The 14,073-nt window shown below is 28.7% G+C and overlaps 3 protein-coding genes across 3 annotated transcripts; all 3 read right to left on the bottom strand.

The window, feature by feature from the left end:
• Positions 1 to 445: 445 nt before the first annotated feature.
• Positions 446 to 1,369, bottom strand: LOC108347099 (auxin-binding protein ABP19a). Its single transcript, XM_017586224.2, has one exon. It carries the CDS (start codon positions 1,258 to 1,260, stop codon positions 640 to 642), a length of 621 nt encoding a protein of 206 aa, XP_017441713.1. The 5' UTR covers positions 1,261 to 1,369; the 3' UTR covers positions 446 to 639.
• A 6,400-nt stretch (positions 1,370 to 7,769) lies between these two features.
• LOC128194071 (auxin-binding protein ABP19a-like) lies at positions 7,770 to 8,593 on the bottom strand. The gene has a single exon (XM_052868725.1). The coding sequence runs from the start codon at positions 8,487 to 8,489 to the stop codon at positions 7,869 to 7,871; it is 621 nt and encodes a 206-aa protein (XP_052724685.1). The 5' UTR covers positions 8,490 to 8,593; the 3' UTR covers positions 7,770 to 7,868.
• A 3,211-nt stretch (positions 8,594 to 11,804) lies between these two features.
• On the bottom strand, positions 11,805 to 12,434 carry LOC128194045 (germin-like protein 8-13). Its single transcript, XM_052868625.1, has one exon. It carries the CDS (start codon positions 12,432 to 12,434, stop codon positions 11,805 to 11,807), a length of 630 nt encoding a protein of 209 aa, XP_052724585.1.
• Between the last annotated feature and the right edge of the window lie 1,639 nt (positions 12,435 to 14,073).

The following is a 14,073-nucleotide window of genomic DNA, read 5'->3' as shown; positions in this document are numbered from 1 at the left end:
GCATTTGTTTAATGATGGAGAATAGAAAACAAAAAAATGAAGCACTAGGAAAAAAAATGTCTTAGGTGAGAAAGTACAATTTCCAATTCTCCGTTAGATGAAATTTACAATATATAATGTTTTAATTTGTAATTAGGATTGTTTCTATTTAATTTCTTTCATATTTTTAATAATAATAATAATAATCATATATTTAAATAGATGTACTTGAGAACCTAATAACAAGTTTTTTTTCCAAGTAGGATTTCTTATTTAAATTCGTTTTTATAAACACAAACTTCGTAAAAAAATTAATTGTCAGACCAAAAGCCAACACACTCTCTTTCGACTCTAATCACTGTGTGAACATATTTAACTTTTCAAATCTGAAAATTTCTTTAAATTGAATTACAGCCAGCTTTTATGTTGACATGCAAAAATTGATAAAATCGTAAGAAGTAAGGAATTGAAATAAAACGAAGAGTTGATAAATTTTTACGATCCGCTGGAATTATTTTTCACGATCAAAAGTCAAACTCAAATCATAAAGTTTCGGATCAAACATAAACATAAAAACAACACTCATAAAAACACATTTATTGTACTTGGACGATTAATTGGTAGAAAAAACACCAGTGGTGGGTTGATTCATAAGCATTCCTAGCCTCTGCCACCAAAACGTCCCTTAACCTTCTTCACTTGGGCAACGTCAAGGAAAGTAGTTTGTGCAATCACGTCAGAAGGTAAGCTATTACCAAACAACAAAAGGTCAAGTAGTTGTGCTCCAGGGTTGGCGCTACTGAAAGCCAGAAATGCAGTGGCTTTTCCCTTTCCAGAGTTCACTTGAAAATGCAGTTGTCCTTGTGGGAAAACCATTACATCTCCTGGTTTTAGTGTCTTCGTATAAACTGCAAATGGTGTCATAAAACCAGCAGTGATTTGACCTTCCACCATTATCAAAAGTTCAGTAGCTCCAGGGTGTGTGTGCATTGGGATTGATCCACCTTTCGCTATGTCTAACCGTGCTGCGGAAACACCAAGACCATTCACACCTGGAAAATCAGTGACAAATGCAGATGTTAATGCAGCATTGAAAGTGTTTGTGGTATTTCCCGCTACCAAGCCAGAGAACACAAAGTCATCCACCGTCACTGTCTTAGGTGGTTTGCACTGATAGCCTGAAGGGCCATCTGGGCCCTTTAGGTCTGCTACACAGAAATCGTTGACAGCCGCATCGGAAGTGCATGATAGAAGAGCCAAGACGACAAAAATGTAAATCATCTTTTTATCTTGAAACTTCGATAAAGGGATTTGGTGTGAAGGTAACGTCGGAAAAGCTAGCTATTTATAGCCCTATTCGTATACTGGACGACCAACTTTGCATATGCAGTAACCAAGAACGAGTTCAATTTTATAATATATATATATATATATATATATATATGTGTATATATATATATATATATATATATATATATGTATGTATTTGCCCAACGTTTGTGCTTCTGTATGACTTCTCTCTTATGTATCAGTTTTACATTACTTTTTTGGTATTAACATATAATAAAGATGGATACGCCTCTTGTTTAAAAATATACATTTACACTGTATATATTTTTGTGGAGATATACATTATTAGGAGAGCGTTTACAATTTTTTTTGACAATATTTTAATATTAATTGGTTCATATTAGTGTTCATAATTATTATTATTATTGATTGTAATTTTAGACCAATTTACATCCAAACTATTTAGGTGATAACAGTGTATTAACATAACCGACAATATCTAAGTACGATAGCGAATATTAGGTTAAAATATGTAAGTGATGCAGGAATACTACATGATTGTTAAAATTATGTAGGATGAAAATAATTGTAGTTTGTATTTGAGTACTACTAGCTGTAGCAGAGTTACAAATTTACTGTTATGTTTTAAAAAGGATTAGTATACCCATCTGATAACACATATCTTCCAAATATTACAGAGGATATCGTGTGTTGTCTTTTTCCCTGAAAAAGATAAAACATTTCAGTTTTTCTTTAGTTTTAGGTTGCACGCAAAACTCGAGAGTTCTGATTTTATCTGCGTTGTTTATGATATTCATATTTGTATTTAAGAAAAAGACAAGTTTTTATTAATACTAAAACAGTAATGTTGAAGGAATTGGACAAGAATTGTGAACCCTTGAACATTGCTACCACATCACTCTTCTCATTATTGCAGCTTAATGATCACACACACAAGCTGGCGCCATCTCATCGCTCAGAACTTATTTTGTGTTTCCTTGGAATTTTGTGAGAAAGGAAATAAACATTTCCATAGTTTTGGCTTAAAATAATAGTGCAGTGTTTCCAATGGGAATCAAAATATGATTGATATTTTTCCCTCGATCATACCGTGCTTCATGTGTTCTGCTGTCATTCTCATTCCCCCACACCATTTCTATAACTTTCAAATTTCATCTTTATCATTTATGTCTCGTTCGTATTTATAACTTAAATTAGTGAGTAAATATAATTATCTAAAACACCAAATTCCTCATAAAACAGTATTTGAATTTATTTTCTTTGCTACATGTACGATTTACTTACTACTGAGTTAACACTCCACCAAAGTTATGAAAGTTATGATTCAATATAAATAAATAAATAATAGAGAATGATGCATACACAATATTAGGTGTTGGCACCTATAAAAAAACTAATATATTGACACGAGAAAGGTACAACAACATTTAAGTATTTAATATATACCTAGAGAAAGAATAAAAATTATAAATTTATAAACTATATACATGGATGCAATAAGAAGAAAAATAAAAGTATACAATAAGTTTAGATAAAATTAAAATGTATATACATCAACTCTAAAAATAATACTAGTTGACATATGGTAAAGAGAGATGAAAAAAATTATAAATAGAATGATAGTAAAATAGTAATAATCTAACATCAATGTAACATCAATGGTGTGCAGGTAAATCAGAAATGGGTAGGTCTTTAGAACCACTTGAAAGAATGATTTTTGGAATAGTAATTTATTGTTTTGAGAAATTCAAGATTTAAGTAAGGTAAAATCACGTAATGGTATTCTAAAAGTGATGATAGTTTAAAAATAGTAAAATTCACTTATTTTAATATTAAATAGTTTAGTTATAAATAGTTTTTTTATAAACGAGTTTCATTATTTTTAAAATGTACTATCTTTTTAAAAATTATTCTTTTAGAGTTCTCTACCTTTTTTTAAGTTGTGTTTGTAGTATAAATTTGGTATTTCTATGATTTATAGACGTTTTAGTGAAATTGATATGACTGGGTAAATGTTTTGTATGTTAAATTGATGTTTTGATAATATGGTGTTGTGTACAATTGGTGTGGTGAAATGGTGATGTTGGATACTCTTATAATTGTGTATGATAATGATGTTTCATTGTTTAAAACTGAATTCAAATGGTTGTTGAAAATATTGATTAAGTCACTTGGGTTCAAGCTTAAAAAGAGGGGGTTTTGGTCAATGAAATTGAGAAATGGATATGGAAGTGTTATAGTAACTGATTTGGTACTGTCATGATGTAAATTATGACTTATTTGAAGGGCTAGATGGTTGGAAACTATTATGTAGCAAAGGAAGAGTTTGTAGTTGAAGTTTTCAAGTGTTTTTGGTGTAAAAAAGAGGTTTTGAGTAGTGAGATTTTGGAATAATGAGTATAAACTGTTTTGGAAGGTTAGATGTCTATTATTATATCTATTAGGACTTGTTTAGGAGCTAAAACCAGTAAAATCTGTTATGAAAGTGTTCATAGCTTCATAAGTTAAGTTTTTAGTCTATTTTAGAGGCTTTAAGGGTTGAAAATGAGAAGTAGGATAGCTGGAACAAGTATAAGGTTTTAGAGAGTGCTAACAAGTGTATCTAGACTTGTTTATACAACTTCTAAACTGATATGAATGTTTAAAAGTGTAGAAATGAAATTGAGTAGCTTGTAAGAGTGAATTTGGGGTTTTAAAGTGTCAAATTGAGTTGTAGCAGTGTTTTCAGAGTTTTCTCAAGGTTTGGAGGGTCTTAGGGGTCTTTAAAAGTTGTGGGGTAAGTGTAGGAAGTGATCTGGAAAAGTATGATATCTTTTGATAGTGTTGAGCTCTCAAATTAGGTGTTGAGTGCCCACTTCTAGAGGCACCAACACTGAGTGCTACTAGGCAGTATAACACCAAGTTTCGGGGGGGTTTTCAGGGTTCTACATGTCTGTTTTGGACGTTCTTTAAGTCGTTTTGGAGATTTTGGTCCCTTTTGGAGCTGTTGGTGAGGGTTTCAAAGGTGTTTTCTGACCCAAATGTGAGTATTAAGATGTCATGAAAAAATTGTGTTATTATGTGATTTTTGATGACTTGTATGAGTGTTTCTTTTTCTATAATGTATGATCACTAGTTTCATGTATTAGTGTACTATGTAAATGTGAGTTTTTCTCAATGGTTTTAAAGGTATGGAAGAGAGTTTCAAAGAAGAACTTTTCAGAGATGGTTTCAAGTATTGTAAGTATGAATATAGGAAGCTCAACCTTTGAGTTCATCCTGACATAATAATGGTCACCCATTCTCAAGTAGAGAGGGGTGAGGCATGTCGTGAAAATAGCAGGAGGTCAGTCTAGGGGCTTTACCTTGGCCTAAGGGGAGTGATAACAGACTAACCTTGTATAGTAGCTTAGGATGGGCCAGCTGTTTCACCACAACAAGTGCATGAACTGCCAAAGCTCGATATTTATACTAATCCGGATAGTCAAGTCAAAGGGTTGTCATGCATAAAGTATTTAGTTGATTTGGTGTGAGATATTTATCATTAAGTAAAACATTTTATATGTTTTTGATGTATTTTGTATCACTAGATTATCCTTGCTTTTGTCTTTGTTTGTTTGTTTGTGCTTTCTCTTTTGCGATGATTACCTTAAATTGTGTGAGTTTAGGAAGGACGTATTTTCAATCGTTCAGTGTGAGGTTGAGAACGAAGCAATAACATAGATAAAGTTTTGTTCTCCAAATATAAGATCTTCTTCATCGGTAGTATGTTGTTTTTGGAAGTTAACATTTATATAATATTTTATTTTAGTAGTTTTATTATACTAAAATGAGGTATTACAACTTAAGTGTTTCGATCAAAAAATTTAAGAGGAAGACTAGTTCTAATTAAAATATTGTAATAGAAAATATTTTTTTAACAAATTTTAAAGGATGAAATTTCAATCCTTTACAAGAATAGGCACATACTCAATTGATAATAAACTATAAATATTATTAGAAACCAACTAAAATACTTAAATTTATTGAAAACTTAAAATTTAATTAAGTGTTTATGATAAAATTGTCAAACAATATTTGAAAAGTCTTGAGAGACTTTATGTTCATATCCTCTAAATGTATGTGTCATGGTAGACAATCATTTATATTTTTTTCTTCATTACAAAATATTAAACATTGTTAATCCATGTTAAGTACAGTGAAAGCAAGGTTAGTCAAAATACAAATATACCGAGAACTCTTCAAACCACGTTCTCATCACATCATCACATCTAACTTTTCTGTAAGTTTTTCAATTTCCTTCCAATTTTTCTTTTACTATCTAGAAAATCTCACGTGTGGACTGACGGGGTAGATGAAGTTATACAAATTTAAAAATAAATATAAAAATTGATTTTTATTAAAAGTAATAATTACATATACTTATTTTTTGGACCTAGACAAATTCATATATGCCCATGAGTGTCAATTATGTTGGGCTGGATTTAATAGATAGATGGGAAAGCCTTCCTGTTACACTAAGGATGTTGCTCTCTCTACTACCCTAAGTGCTTTTGCACATCTTCATTGTTTTCTTTTATTCCAAAAATACCTTATACTTCTTCACTATATTCAATCATCTTTCTTTTTCTCTCTCCGCATTAATGGAGCATTTACATGGCTCATATTTAAACTTGTGATATATTGCAAAATTTTATTTACACTTTTTCTTAAATAAGTTTGATTCAATCTTATTTTCACTATTCAATATTTTTTTTTTCTTCAAATTACTTAATAAATGATAAAGTTTTGTTCTAAATTTCTAGAAAAATGTTTACATTTAATATCTATAATTTTTAATATTATATTATGTTTTAACTTACCTACATGTTTGACTCAAATAACTTGAATAAAGTATTTAATTTATTAGATAAATAATATAAAAATATTATTAAATACTTAAAATATAAAAGAAAAGTTATTTGTTAAAGATTTAGAATTTATTAGTTCTTTCGTCATTATAAAGTTAGTATATAATAATAATAATAATATATTATTTACTATTAATACTATTATGTTTATTATTTTGTATTTCCATCTAACTTTTAAGTTTATAAAATGAAATTGGTAGAAGCACTAATATTGAAGTTTCCTCTTAATTTGATATTTTGCAATATATCACAAGTTTAAATCTAAGTCATATGAATGTTCCATTAATGCAGAAAGAGAAAGAGAAAGATTGTTGAGGATAGTGGAGAGGTGTAGGGTATTTTTGGAATAAAAAAAATAGTAGGAATGTATAGAGTATTTTTGGAATCAAAGAAAATAGTGAGAAAATGTAGAAACACCTGGGGTTGTGGATGGAGCAACACCCTTACACCAAAACCTGATCCAACAGCTCATCTTGCATATGACCATCTATGAAGACCCTCACATACAACACCATACAGAAAATATATCCAGTTTGATCCAAAACTAAGCTTTACTCCTATATAATAAATAAATTTTAAACTTAATTTAATTTTATAAAATCAGTTTATAAAATCTTATTTTTCTTTTATTATAAAATTGTTTTATTTTTAGTTATAATATTCAAATTCTGCATATATATTTTGAGTGAGTGTGAAATATTAATAAGTGATATAATAGTAGATAATACAACAAATCCAATAAACAATAAATTTTAATTTTTTTTAAGCTAAAATCTAACTCATTATTCTAGTTAAGAACTAAATTTTAAAATTAATTTAAGTTTACAAAACCAAACAAATTTTAATTCTTAATCAAAATATATAAAAAAAACTCTAAAGACTCATAAATAAAAAAGTAACAAAAAAAAAAAAAACAAATTCGACACATTCATATTCGTAATTAACACATACTCAACAAATAGAATAAACAACATAAATACAAATTGAAAAGAAAAACATAATAAATGAGGACAAAAAGATTTCTACCAAGAGATTCAATAAAAAGAACTTGTCAAAACTCTTAAAAGAGAAACTCTAGTATGTTAAGAAAAAAAAGAATTAATAGATGAGAAATCAAAAAGAGATAAAAAAATAAAGATAATATTGATTAGACAATAATGATAATAACCAATCACTTTTCTTTTAAAAAAATTATAATTTATTGATTTTTTTTCACTCATTAAATATAATTTTTAATACCAATAAAAATTATTGATAATAGTTTAATTAAATTTTATTAACAGATATAAAATTATAATTAATTTAATAGAGATATATTAATATAAAAAAGAATTTTTTTTCCTTAAATATAATTTTATAATTAATTTAATAGAATTATATTAGTACTGAAAAAAATTGAGTCATTTTTTTCTTAAACAAATATTAATACTAAAAAAATTGTATTTTTTTTTTTTTTACCTAAAACAAGTATTTTAATCAGCTCTGCATTTGAACTGGATCTGTAACAACGTATGCAAAGGTTAAAACATAATTGAAGAGTTGATAGAATTTTACAACTAAAAGTAAAATCCTCAAATCATAAAGCTTGGGATCAAATATAAATATACAAGAAAACACTCATACAAACAAATTTACTATACTTGTAGTTGGAAGAACAAAGACGAAGGGTGATTTGATTCATAAGCATCCCTAGCCTCTGCCACCGAATCGTCCCTTAACCTTCTTCACTTGGCCAATTTCAAGGAAGGTCGTTTCTGCAATCAAGGCAGAAGGTAAGTCGTTACCAAACAATATAAGGTCAAGCAATTGTACTCCAGGGTTTGCGCTACTGAAAGCCAGAAAAGCAGTGGCTTTTCTCTTTCCAGAATTCACTTGAAAATGCAGTTGCCCTTGTGGGAAAACCATAACATCTCCTGGTTTCAGTGTCTTCGTATAAACTGCAAATGGTGTCATAAAACCAGCTGTGATTTGACCTTTCACCATTATCAAAAGTTCAGTGGCACCAGAGTGTGTGTGCATTGGGACTGATCCACCTTTTTCTATGTCTAACCGTGCTGCGGAAACACCAAGACCATTCACACCTGGAAAATCAGTGACAACTGCAGAGGTTAATGCAGCACGGAAAATGTTTGTGGTGTTTCCAGCTACAAAGCCAGAAAACACAAAGTCATCCACTGTGACGGATTTCGGTGGCTTGCACTGATAACCTGAAGGACTATCTGGACCCTTTAAGTCTGCTACACAGAAATCATTGACTGCCGCATCGGAAGTGAATGATAGAAGAGCCAAGAGAACAAAAATTTCAATCATCTTTATCTTGAAACTTCGATAAAGGGATTTGGTGTGAAGGTAATGTGGGAAAAGCTAGCTATTTATAGCCCTATTCGCGTATTGGATGACCAACTTTTTGTATGCAGTAACCAAGTTCGAGTTCATTTTGTTAGAGTATTAGACGAAGTCCTTATAGTAGGTTGATTTGTGACAAAAACATATTGGTCTAATCATCCTTCAGTGACATTAAAAAAATCATATGTAATATTAATTCTAGTGGGGTTCATTAAATCGTCTTATCTTAACATATGTTTTTGTCAAAGAGATATGGTTAGCAGGTGGAACATCGACGTGTACAATATGCAAATTATTTAGGTGATAATGATCTCTATAATGATTAATATCAATTTAATGGAAAAGGGTAAAATGTGTAAGGGATGCATAATACTACATCTTTCTTAAAATTAAGTAGGATGAACAATTGTAGTTTTTATTTGAGTTTCTAATAAATATAGATATTTTTAATTGAGTTTTTATTAAATTTTTATCATTTATTAAATATTAAATAGTATGATATTTTTTAATTGAGATTCTGTCATTTAATTCTCTTAATTTAGTTGTTATCTTTCATATTATTTTGTTTAGTAATTTTATAATTTTAAACCATATTCATTGTTGATGTCATGAAGAGTTAATGTCTAAAAAGTTATTGCAAGTTAACAATTATAAAATTATTAATTAAATGATAGAAAAATAATCGTCTCAATTGATAGAAAAATTAAATGACAAAAATTAAATTAAAAAATATAATGTTTTTAATACTCAATATACAATAAAAGTTTCACAAAAACTTAATCAAAATTTTTAAATTTATCATTAACTTGAAATTTAATTAAGCCTAAGATATACATTGGAGAAAGAAAAGAGGATATTGTGTGTTGTCTTTTTCTATGAAATATATATATATATATATAGAATGATTTGAATTTTCCTTAAGTTTTAGTTTGCACGCTTAAAGGGAGTTTTTAATTTTAGTTACGTTTTTTGTGTTTTAATATTTGTATGTAAGAAGACAAGTTTTAGTTACGTTGTTTGTGTTTTAATATTTGTATGTAACAATGATTTCTGTTAAGTCTTAAACAGAAATATCAGTCTCTTCGTCCACCATTAACCCACGCTATCACCTCTCTCATTATTGCACCTTCATCATCACACACAACCTGCCAACCATCTCCTTGCTCTCAACTTAATTCATTTCTTTCGATTTTCGTTAAAAAGGAAATAAACATAGACGTCTTCAATTTTGGGAAAAGTTCGTCATCTATAGTTTGGCTTAAAATATAATAGTTTAGATGTTTCCAATGTGAATCCAAATAAGCTCTTTATCTTAAATTAGTGAAAAAAAAAATACTTTTTATATCAATTGGAATTCACAAGAGAGTGATATAATAATATCATAAATATGACAAACTTTTTTATACCGATTAAATCTATAATCAGTATAAAAAGTGATACAGTGACAAAATTATAATAAACTATAAATTTTTTTTATAGGAGTTGCAATTAGAACTGATATAGAAAGTCACTTTATTTATATCAATTAGACCTAAAATCAATATAAAAAGTAGCACAATGGTAAAAGTAAGGATGACAATGAGTCGGGTCGGGTACGGATACCTGCTTAAAAAATATCCGCAGATATTTTAAAATTCACAGATATCCGTGAATATCCGCGAATACCCACAAATATTTTAAAAAAATATATTTTAATAAATTATTAAAATAATTTAAATAGAATTAAAAAAATATATAAAATATAATATAAATTAAATTAAATATAAATTTAAATTCAATTTTAATTACATTTAATCTTGTAAAATATAAATTAATGTTAATTTTAATTAAATTTAACTTAATAAAATAAATTAAATTTTTATTTTTATTTTTTGCGAGTAGCGAGTATCCATGAACAGGAATAGTCACTCGACCCATTTATAAGTGGGTATTAAAATATTCTCTACTCGTGGATTATAGATAATAAATATTTGCAGGTAATTATGCATGCGTTGTGAATTTTATGTGCAAATTTTTTGCCATCTCTATGCATCTCTTTCTCCTTTTTTTGTGCTTTTCTTTCTCCTTCGTACTTTGTTTGTCCCGGAAGTTATGTTGTGTTGTTCGTCGTTGCTTCATTGTCTTTGTTGTCGCTAGTCGTCATCACTAGTTGTCATCGCTATGGTGGGTGAAACTCTCGCCACAGTGGGTGATCAAGCTCTCGTTTGGCGTTGCCATTGCTTGTTGCTGCAGTGAGTCACCGATGTGGTGGGTTTTTAAAGTCTCAAGCTAAAGTGCGTGTGGTGTGGTTGGTTGCGCTCAAGTTGTCATGGTGTGGATAATCCTGTTCGTGGTGTTTTTCTGAACAGTGAGAGATAAAGGAGAAGAGAAACGGTGGGGGACTTGAAAAACGAAAGACGGATTTGTACTAAAGTGAATAAATGAAGGGCTTGTGAATGACAAATTCAATAATAAAGGAAACTAAAGAAGAAAAAACGAAAAGTTGTAAATAAGATGCGAAGTAGCGGAGAAGAAGAAGATGAAAAACAAATTGGCTTAGGAGAAATGTTTCAACACTTACCAATTTCTAAAAAATTACAGAAAATTTATTTAAAAAATAAAATAAAAAGTTAACTGCAATTTTGCTTCCTAAAACCGTCGACAAATTATTTCAAAAAAGAAACTAAAAATATAACTAAGGCAAATTATTTAAAAAAAAATTAAAAATGTAACTATAGTTTCTTACCAAAACCGACAAAAATTTATTTAAAAAAATTAAAATTTAATTGTGGTTTTTCAAAAATTAGTGAAGATTTTTAAAACTGTCGAAAAGAAACCCTTTTTATATTATTATATTTTGTAGTGTGTAAGACGATTTTGGATTTTTTTGTTCACTAAGGCATTTATTGTGTCAAACATTATATACCAAAGTTAGCCTTAAGAATTTATACATGGACCATGATATTTCTTTATTTTATACAATTATACATTACTATTTTATTGCAATTTTTTTTTTCATTGTTCTTATACGAATATGATATTATATATAGTTAAAAGGACCATAAAATTTTTGTTTAAAGGAAAATAATTAGTTTGATGCACTTTGACACCTATTTTCATCTTTCTAACAGTAAAAATAGCGTGAAATGAGTGTAAATTAAAGATGTACTACGGAAGTGGTAAGATTAAGAGTGAAACACAGTTAATTGCTGACAATGATTATTGGAAGGAATACAGAGACGAACGCAGAAACAAGTTTATTGCAGAAGACGATTCATTGTCAGAAGGAAAACACAAAACCTAGCCGGTGCCATTGAAACGAGCCTTGAGCTTCCTGACTTGGGCTACATCAAGGAAGCTAATCTGGGAAATGGTGATGCTAGGGACGTCGTTGGTGAACAGTTCTTCATAAAGAAAACGAAAAGAAGGGTTAGGGGAACTAAAAGCGGCAAAAGCAACGGCTTTCCCACGACCAGAATTGATAAGATAATGCAGCAGTCCTTTTGGAAAAAGGAAAACATCTCCCGGTGTAAGTTTATTGCGAAAAGCTTTCCGAGGTGTCAAGATTCCAACATCAATTTGACCTTCAATCACCAGTACTATTTCAGTTGCATCATGATCATGCACTGGAAGAATTCCACCTTCCGGGATCTCTACAATTGCTCCAGAAATTCCAAGACCGTTGAGTATAGGATACTGAGCAACAGTTGCAGGGAATACTAGAGTGTTGGGTGGGACTAGAATGCCTGCTTTTCCATTAAAAGTGTACTTAAAGTCTGCAGCTGTTACTGTTTCAGATGGCAGGCAGAGATAGCCAGAAGGGCTGTCTGGACCGTTGAGGTCAGCCTTGCAGAACTTTTCCGGAAAAGAAGCATGGGAAGTGGACGAAAAAAGGACACAAAGTAAGAGAATCACAATCCTGTTCATCATCTCTTTTGATCATGAATCTATTAGAACAAAAGAGGGATTGTGAGACTCGATTGGCTACCTAATAGTTATATTTATAACAAAGTCAAGATAAAAGTTTTGTCTCCTGTTAAGTTCGATTTAGTCAGGTTTGATTTACAATCAACTTTTTTTATTAACAAAAAAAATTTAAACTCGTTAGCCATTGATGGCTATTAATTTCATTCATTAACTTATTTAATTATAATTTCTTTTAAATATTAAAAAAATTAATTTTTTTATTAATCAAATCTAAATAATTTTTATTTTAAAATAATATTAAACATTAAAAACAATTCAAAATAAAAAAATATCAAACAATCTAAATGTAATCCAAAAACAAGTACACAAGGTGAACAAATAATAAGTTTCTAAAATTGATATTTTTTGTGTCACTTATCTATTTATAATATGAGAATATTGAATAGATAAATTCATAATATTTTTTCTCTTTGAAACATATTTTTTCTATCCCATCTACAAGTATCAAAAAATGATATTTTTTTCAAACTCAACTTGACCTGAATCCTTAATGAATCCTTAATGAACCAAATTAGTACGTGAATTCTAACCTATTTTGACATCACTAAGTTTTGCATAAATTGTCGGTCGTGTATTTTTTTCCTTCAAAAATCTCACTTTCACACCTTTTACCATAAATGTTTTAGTTTTATAACCCATTTTGATAATATATATATATATATATATATATATATATATATATATATATATATATATATATATATATATATATAAAAGTGTGTTTGGTTAATACCATTTTACATTGTACTAAAGATCAACAAAAATCAAGTACACATAATATTTTATACTAATTTACCTAAATTCGTCGTGGACTACTTCAAATACTCCCTGGACAGAAAGTTTTACTAATCAACAAATTATTAGAAATATACAAACTTATCAAAGTTACATCTTCTTAATCTATAAGACTAAAAATTCTCAAGAATAACTACTTTAAAAATAAACTTTTAAATCATTTATTATTACGTCTGGGTAGATTTCAATTTCACTTTAAATTTAATCTGTGATACGTTGTTTGTCAAAGTATTAAACGAGGTCCTTGTGGTAGTTTGATTTGAGATAAAAACATATTTAAAGATCCTGCAATAACACATATTAGAAAGATTGTAATATTAATTGTCATAAATTAAACCTTCTAGTGGGGTTCATTAAATCATCTTATCTTAACATATATTTTTGTTAATAAAAATTATGATTAGCATGTTGAACATTGAGATGTACAATATGTAAATTATTTAGTAGATAATAATCTCTATAATGGTGAATATGAAATTTGTGGAAAAGGGTAAAATGTGTAAGTGATGCATGATATACTACATCATTTTAAAAATTAAGTAGGATGAATAATTGTAGTTTCTAATAAATCTAGATAAATGAGTTTTTATTAAAATTTTATTGTTTATTAAGTATTAAATAATATAATATTTTTGAATTGAGATTCTGTCATTTAATTTTTGTTCTTAACACCGTTGTTATCTTGTTTATTATTTCTGCATCTTAAAAAATAGAAAAATAATCGTCTCAGTTGATTGATAGAAAAATTAAACGACAAAAACTAAATTAAAAAATATAATTTTTTTAA

This window comes from Vigna angularis, chromosome 9, assembly GCF_016808095.1.
Source record: "Vigna angularis cultivar LongXiaoDou No.4 chromosome 9, ASM1680809v1, whole genome shotgun sequence".
Classification (NCBI taxonomy): Eukaryota; Viridiplantae; Streptophyta; class Magnoliopsida; order Fabales; family Fabaceae; genus Vigna; species Vigna angularis.
The sequence above is the reverse complement of the archived record's forward strand: the minus strand, read 5'-3'. Positions and strand labels throughout refer to the sequence as shown.

What these genes read in the sequence shown, in the direction of transcription:
- LOC108347099 (XM_017586224.2), bottom strand. Translation starts at nt 1,260, where the DNA reads ATGATTTACATTTTTGTCGTCTTGGCTCTTCTATCATGCACTTCCGAT.
- LOC128194045 (XM_052868625.1), bottom strand. Translation starts at nt 12,434, where the DNA reads ATGATGAACAGGATTGTGATTCTCTTACTTTGTGTCCTTTTTTCGTCC.
- LOC128194071 (XM_052868725.1), bottom strand. Translation starts at nt 8,489, where the DNA reads ATGATTGAAATTTTTGTTCTCTTGGCTCTTCTATCATTCACTTCCGAT.